The 7983-nt window shown below is 37.3% G+C and overlaps 1 protein-coding gene across 5 annotated transcripts; it reads left to right on the forward strand.

The window, feature by feature from the left end:
- The first annotated feature begins 828 nt into the window (after positions 1–828).
- On the forward strand, positions 829–6920 carry LOC125228672 (uncharacterized PE-PGRS family protein PE_PGRS24-like). 5 transcript variants are annotated; one of them, XM_048133327.1, is made up of 12 exons: positions 840–921; positions 2094–2171; positions 2476–2579; positions 3302–3523; positions 4223–4273; positions 4395–4445; positions 4574–4624; positions 4769–4822; positions 5315–5380; positions 5733–5780; positions 6085–6144; positions 6525–6920. In XM_048133327.1, exons 4-12 carry the CDS (start codon positions 3430–3432, stop codon positions 6773–6775), a joined length of 726 nt encoding a protein of 241 aa, XP_047989284.1. In that variant the 5' UTR covers positions 840–921; positions 2094–2171; positions 2476–2579; positions 3302–3429; the 3' UTR covers positions 6776–6920. The 5 variants fall into 5 exon arrangements, with proteins under 5 accessions (XP_047989291.1, XP_047989284.1, XP_047989310.1 ...); XM_048133334.1 differs by lacking the exon at positions 2094–2171 and having other exon boundaries at positions 829–921; XM_048133353.1 differs by lacking the exon at positions 5315–5380.
- The last annotated feature ends 1063 nt before the right edge of the window (positions 6921–7983 follow it).

Raw genomic sequence — 7983 nt, forward strand, 5'->3', positions numbered from 1 at the left:
CAACTCGCTCGCGCTATCATCGAGTCTCTTTTATTTACACGCGACTATTAGGGTTCCGTAGTCAACTAGGAACCCTTATTGTTTCGCCATGTCTGTTTGTCTGTCTGTCTGTCTGTCTGTCTGTCTGTCCGTCCGTCCGTCCGTCCGTCCGTCCGCGGTAACCGATAATCTCATCTCAGTAACCGTTAGCACTAGAAAGCTGAAATGTGGTACCAATATGTATATCAATCGCGCCGACAAAGCGGTAAAATAAAAAGTGGAAAAAAATGTTTAGTTACTCCCCCTACATGTAAAGTGGGGACTGTTTTTTTTTTACATTCCAACCCCAACGTGTGATATATTGTTGGATAGGTATTTAAAAATTAATAAGGGTTTACTAAAATAGTTTTTTGATAATATTAATATTTTCGGAAATAATCGCTCCTAAAGGAAAAAAAGTGTGTGTCCCTCTAACTTTTGAACCATATGTTTAAAAAATATGAAAAAAATCACTAAAGTAGAACTTTATAAAGACTTTCTAGGAAAATTGTTTTGAACTTGATAGGTTCAGTAGTTTTTGAGAAAAATACGGAAAACTACGGAACCCTACACTGAGCGTGGCCCGACACGCTCTTGGCCGGTTTTTTTTTGTTCGTTTCTATCGCCGATATCGCTTAATCGCTTTTGGTGAGACCAGTGCCTTATGGCTAAATTGTTGTCGCTTTAGGTCACGCATTGTTATTTGATTATACACTTTACTACATTATACTAAAATTTAAGATATTATTGTAAAGTAGGTAGGTATTATAGGATATTTCAGGGCAACTAGGCGGTATATAAAGTGGTTCCCGGAGATGTTATATCCATACTCGTTCAATATGGGTACGTGTACCGCACTCGCGCCTGCGCTCTGCTGCCTAGTGGCAGGTTTATTATGGACTGGTAAGTTTTTTTTTTACTGATTACAATGTTACAACCATATGAGACGCCATCATAGCTGAAAATAACGTGTAATGGTAACATTACAAATTTTGTGTGTTGGCTAAACTAAAACTAAGTTTTATTTCTAAGTCCATAATGTCCATATTTTCTTTGAAGTCATCATAAAATTCCGTGGAAATTAGAATTTCGCGATCATGCTAACTCAACGCGTTTCGAGCTTCGAGTTCCCGAGTTCAGCCAGCAGCAGTTGTATGTACGAGCGAGCAGATCCAGTAGTAGATCTACGAATAGGAGTGACCTCCAAAAACATATTTGGCGCAGTCGGTAGGATAGAATGATGGCATCTAGGCGGATGAGCCTTATAATATACCTGTTGTACTATTTTATTGGCTGTGTTCGGGAGTGGAAAAATATGATGAAATCTATGCCTGATAAACAAAATTATAAATCTTAGTGTGATATCAAAAAATGGGTCCGTCACGCTATGGGCACGAAGTGTCTAATTAACAGGTTTTTCAATCGATAAGTACAATTTTATAGACAACGAGATTCTTACAATGTGGTTTCATTGTAGTTACATTGTTGCTAAGTAGGTACTTGAATAAAATATATTCGTTCAATTTCCAACTACACGATAAGGAATAGATCTGAAGGACGCCATCATTTCACGACGCGGTATGGTAGTGCTACGCCATCATAAACTTACTATTGTACCAATTAGTATTGATCTCAACAGTTAGGTGCCCAGTGTTGCGAGTTCGAGTCTCGCTCAAAACTGAATTACTTCGACTTTTTTATTACAAGCTTTTATTCAACTTGCCTTGTTAGTATGTTAGTGCACACTAACAAAAGTCAAAATGTAGAAGCTAAATTTGACCCACTTCCCGGTCTCCCATTGAGTTGAAATTTTGCATACACACGTGACAATGCACTATAATGGTATCATGGAGCTGATCTGGTGATGGAGCAGTAAGGTGGTCATAGAAGCTCTTATGTTATGAAACGTTGTATCCCCATCGAGTAAGGGTTTTTTAGAAACGTCTCGGAGAGCAGTAGATGACGGTTGAAAGAAAGGTTCAGTCGGCGATAAAAGCTTGTGCCAAAACTGATTTCTTTTGCAAAAAAGCTAATTTCAGAGCTGTAATGTATAGTTTAATATTGTAAATGTTTAGGCACTGTGCTCGGTTCACCGGATCGAGGAAACTACAATTGGGCAACTTTGAGTTCGAACACCAACGTTACTGCTATAAGTAAGTTAATCCCATTATTTGATGTCTTGGCTACTTTAGAATTCTGAATAATATTAAGTTAATATTAGTTGTTATAATATTAGTTATCATTATTTATTTATTTATTTATTTAAACTTTATTGCACAATAAAAAAGAAGTACAAATGGCGGACTTAATGCCTTATCATCATCAATGATCACTATCATTATTATCATCCGTTAAATCTCAATATTGTTTCTTTCATTATATAAGTTATAATTTCATTTAATTTCTTTTTATTTCTAAGTTGATCTATAGTTGAACAATGTTGTTTGTTTTCTACAGAAGTTAATGACAAGCCATATCTGAGAATTAACAATAAGCAAAACAACGTCGCCAACGTTAATGATAGAAGAACCATCATGTGTAAAGGAGAAAATTTAAGAAATGTAAGTCAAGCTCTGTTCATTTTTTTAGGGTTTTGTTTGAGAGACCTTTAATTATTTTAAGAGTATAAGTAGAGTTAAACTACTAATATAAAATGTTCAAATTTACTCGGGAATAAATAAAATAGAGATAAATAGAGATTAGTGCAGTATTTTTTTATTAATATTTTACTCATGGGCACAGACTAGCCGAGGCGAAGACGTGGCCAAGCGCCAAAAGTTTGCGTTTTGGCTAGGCCGGCGGAAACACCGAATGTTAGTTTGCATATTTTGAACTAAGATCTTTAAATTGCAGGATCTATCTATCTACAGCAGCATTTAAAGCGCCCGTCTTCGGACATAGGCCTCTCCATTCCTCCACGCTAGTCGGTCCATTGCAAACCGCATCCAGTTTTCGCCAGCTAGTTGGCAGATGTCATCTTTCCATGTAAGGGCGGCTTGTCAGGACTGCGGGTGTTAGCGGGCTTCCACACCATAGTTCGTCTCGCCCAGCGACTATGGTCCATCCTGGCAATGTGCCCAGCCCATCTCCACTTTCTGTGTCCAATTTCCTCCACCACGTCTTTATGTTTTGTGACCTGCCTGATCCACTCGTTCCTTTTTCGGTGCATGAGCGTGATTATAAGCGTTGACCGCTCTATAGCTCTTTGTGCAACACGCAGTTTCTCAGCCGATTGATTTGTCAATGTGGTGGTTTCTATTCCATAAATAATGTTTTATTGCAGGATACTCGAATGGAATTTTATGATCCCTCTGGCGTTAAGATACAACAAACAACATACAAGGATGAAAGGGTCCGTGTGGATCTGCGCGCCGGTCGCGGACAAGACCCCGTGGATACCTGGTGTTGTTGATGGACAATATGACGGTCACGGACTCGGGGACATATACCTGCAGGGCGGGGGAACTTAACGACACGATTACTATTATTGTGAACGGAACGACAGGTTGGTGCTCTCGTTCAGTTTTAGGTTTTATAGTAAAATATTATTAATTTAAACGATACGTATTAACGGAATCACAAAACATATCCTACCTACTTTCATTTCACGATGACAAGGACAAACCTACGTAAAAATATGATATGTAGATATACAAGGTGAAATACAAAATGACCATTCAAACTTTGTGTAGTGACTTTTGAAGTCATAATAAACAACTTTTTTCTCGGACCGCTGAAATAGCAAAAAAAATTTTGCTGTTCCATACATTCCCTCTCATGACGCCACTCATTTGACTCATTTCTATCGAACTGACTATTTTAGATTTAATTAATTAAATAATTTATCCATTTAAATATTCATAATGTAATTTGTTTGATTCAATTAACTTGGAGTATTTATTTTTAATTTAATTATGATTTTTAATATATGTTATGTCAACCACTTTCTTGTTTGTTGTTTTTTTAATGTGTGCATGTTAATATAGAAATTTAATGTAATTGGTATGTGTAATACCTAATTTCAAAATTGTACTTTGTATGCCTATCGATCGGCGAAGCATAGCGCTCTGACAAAGTTTTGTACCAACATTGTTACCAATGTTTACAAACAAATAAATCGTTTAATAGTAAAAATATTCTTTTGTCTATTTATAATGTAAGATGTTGATAAAATATAGTTTAACAATTGGATTATATTTATCAGTTGGTGCACAACCTGGTGTAGGTGGCCCCGGAGCTTGGAATGATGGACCTCGTAAGTAATCTTAAGTACCTTGTATAATGAGAGTTACTAATAGTAAAAAAATATGCTTTTGTCTATTTATAATGTAAGATGTTGATAAAATATAGTTTAACAATTGGATTATATTTTTCAGCTGGTGCACAACCTGGTGTAGGTGGCCCTGGAGCTTGGAATAATGGACCTCGTAAGTAATCTTAAGTACCTTTTATAATATAATGAGAGTTACTAATAGTAAAAAAATATGCTTTTGTCTAGTTATAATGTAAGATCAGTTGATAAAATGTGGGTTAACAGTTGGACTACATTTTTCAGTTGGTGGACAGCCTGGTGTAGGTAGCCCCGGAGCTTGGACTAATGGACCGTGTAAGTAATCTCAACTGCCTTGGATATTGAGAGAAACTAATAAAAAATATGTTTTTGTCTATTTATAATGTAAGATCAGTTGAATTTTTTTAATCGTAAGATAAGTTGGTAAATGGGGTTTATCAGTTGGATTATATTTCACAGTTGGTGGGCAGCCCGGCGGCGTAGGAAGCCCCACAGCATTGAATAATGGACTAGGTAAGGAATCTCCAGGGAATCTCAAATACATCATATATGTTGTGTATTTGTAACGCACCAAAACTATCTAACTAAATAAATTTGCTAAATATAGATAAATCTGTACAGTGTGCGTAGCCGAATGGCACAACCACTCACGAAACGAAACGCTTGTATCTATCTCTATAACTCTCGCGTATTAGCGCGACAGAGCCAGACTACCTTTCGCAGCGTTTCGTTTTCGTTTCGCGTCGGGGAAATGCCATTCGGCTACGGCACAAGTTCGCGGTCAGAAATATCAAAGTTTAAGGGATATGGGTTCCATGGTGAGGACGATGGGCTTGAAATAAATTTTTAACCTTTTAATTACCAAAAGCGGCACTGAAGTTACATGTGCTCTGCATACCCCGTTTTGTTGTATAGGAGTTAGTTAAATACATATTATGTCGTCTGTATTTTGTAATTTAAGATTAGCCAATAGATTGGGTTTAACAGTTCGGTTGTGTTTCACAGTTGGCGGTAGCAGTTTATATGGTCAAGGACCTCCCGGTCCTCCCGGAGGTTGGAATCATGGACCGAGTAAGTATTTTCAACCGTAGCGTATATTATGTAATAAAAAGGAGACTGACTATTTTACTCTGGAAGTTTACTAAAACTAATGTTGTATAATCGTCATGATATTTTTTAGATTACGATAGTACTAGTAGAATAGAATCACAAAATAAATCAGGAAGTAATTATTCAATAAAAACATAAATCGGGAAAGACGCTATGATTGATAGGGCCAAAATTTGAGGTATTTAATGTAAGACTAGCTACGCTTGTTGTTCTATATTGGAATCTTTCGCTTGCTCGGGTATCAACATTGGCACGTGCGGTTAAACAACTTTGCCCCCCCCTGTAAAAAGCTACTAACAGGACTGTGTTGCAGTTGGCGGTAGCGGCAGTTTTGGTCCCGGAGGATGGTACAAAGGACCGAGTAAGTCTTTTCAACCATGGTGTACCTCTATATATAAGTAGTAATCCGTTTTCACATTATACGATCCGATATCGGATGTCGGAAGGAGGAGGAAAAATCCAAGATGGCACCTGTAATGTATGGGATATCGCTCCGACATCCGATATCGGATCGGATAATGTGAAAACGCACTTACGTACTTGATTGTGAACTAAATGGTTGTATCGTCTGAAGTTTGTAATCTAGAAAGATCTAAGAGAATCTAGTGATAATAAAAAAGATTTATTGAATGCACGTAGTTTAAAAGATTGGTTGTGTTTTTCAGTTGGCGGTGGCGGCAGTTTATTTGGTCCCGGAACTCCTGGACGATGGCATAATGAGCAGAGTGAGTATTTTTAAATTGTATTGTGATGGAGCCATCTGGTGACGGCTTAAGGTTTTGACTACAACTTTTCCTCCTGTGGTTGTTGTAGAAATCAGTTGAGGGATATGGGGTCAAGCTTAACGATCTAGCAATCTGTCGCTGCAAATTGATAATTTACTTAGATTTTTTCCCTGAGTTCAACAACTCATATCCAAACACAACATAACATGTGGGTGTAGACGACACCAACGTGAGGAAAGCGGAAGGTGACTTTCTTTAACCCGTCACCGAGATATATTTTACTTAAGTTATATTAATAAATTGTTTATTGGAAATCAAACTCCCCTACCATTAGACCTAACGTTCGAAATTCCCATGAAAAAACCTATTTAATGTTCTAGCCTTCAACAACCAAGACTCATCAAAGAAGGCAGACTCGGATACGCTGACGGTGGGCACCTCAGGGTCTTCGAGTCCTCAAGAGGTTCACTTCGCGCTGTCTCTGGTGCCGCTGCTTCGCGCGCAGCCTCTAGCAGAGAAACTGCAGAAGGAGGCTGACATCTTGAGGACATTCAATCCGAACCATGTATTCCCTGGATTTCACCAGCCTATAGTATATCCAGGGGCCTACACGCCTGCTCAGGCATACTAATAAACTGTAATTTCGTTTGAAATATTTGTCAGGTTAAAAACAAAAGTTAGTAATGTCATCGATTTGTGGTTTGTGGTAGAAATTATTGAGCTATATAGATTGTCATCTGACGCTTACCATCAGAATAAATCATTCATTCAATAAGTGTTTTTATATGATTTATATCTCTTGTCCCACACTAACCAAAATTTGTCCAAGACTAAGGAACCCTTCAATACGATCCAAGTACTCGTATATGAGGATCGCCATGTATTTTTAGTAGGTGCAATGGAAAGCAAATAGGTGTGTAGATCAACTAAGTAGATGGAAAATATTTTGGCTTCAAATGCGTTGCGTTGGATTTCATTTTATTTAGTTGTAACTTATTCATTATTATAATTATACCTAAGGTACAGCGGAGTATAATAATACCTAAGGTAAGGCAAATCACGACTGGGGGGCAATTGTAACTGATAATTTTTTCCATTATTACACTATGATGTTCAGTTCTACATGTATCCCCTAAACACACCCACCATATATAACCGGTGGACACTCTATTTAATAATGCAAACATTGTAAAATATGGAAAAAATGGACCAGTTTACATTTAGCCCCCAGTCGAGTTTTGCCCCGCTGTACCTTATGTGAGTTTTGGTTGTCATTTGTATGTATGTATGTATGTATAAGCTTTATTGTACATAAAGGAAACAAGAGACACAGTTACAGAGTCAGTAATATACAATGTAGGCGGACTTATCCCTTAATGGGATCTCTTCCAGTCAACCTTTAAGGAAATGAGTAGAAGCGAATAAACGATGAATGACAAATTTAAAAATGTACAACCACTAAAAGAATTAAATGCAAATTTTGTACACCGAAAGCGATACACAAAGTGAGGGCCACCGATGACAATCGCCTGCGACTTCAACGTATTTGGCTTTTACCTCTCAGAATATGTAAATCATGAATATACAATACAATACAATACAATACAATCCTTTATTGATAAAAAGATATTCCTTTATTATAAGAAGTGTTTTATTATGGTTTTATTTCTCTTATCCTACACCTACCAAGACTTGATTTATACAAAACAAAGGGACGTTTGAACGGCAAAGGCGGGCGCTGACTCATCATTATCAAAAAGTTATTGTCAAAAGTTCAAAACCGGGACGCGATATTTTCTTATCACTGTTATGTTACGTCGAAAGGGATTTATTTGTAGA

The sequence above is a fragment of the Leguminivora glycinivorella genome, chromosome 1 (genome assembly GCF_023078275.1).
Source record: "Leguminivora glycinivorella isolate SPB_JAAS2020 chromosome 1, LegGlyc_1.1, whole genome shotgun sequence".
Lineage (NCBI taxonomy): Eukaryota > Metazoa > Arthropoda > Insecta > Lepidoptera > Tortricidae > Leguminivora > Leguminivora glycinivorella.

Bases quoted from the DNA above. Each gene is read 5' to 3' on its own strand.
- LOC125228672 (XM_048133334.1), top strand. From the start codon at position 3,430: ATGGACAATATGACGGTCACGGACTCGGGGACATATACCTGCAGGGCG. The intron at 4,625-4,768 runs GTAAGTAATCTC...TATATTTCACAG, and splicing joins AGCTTGGACTAATGGACCGT to TTGGTGGGCAGCCCGGCGGC. The intron at 6,145-6,524 runs GTGAGTATTTTT...TTAATGTTCTAG, and splicing joins ACGATGGCATAATGAGCAGA to CCTTCAACAACCAAGACTCA.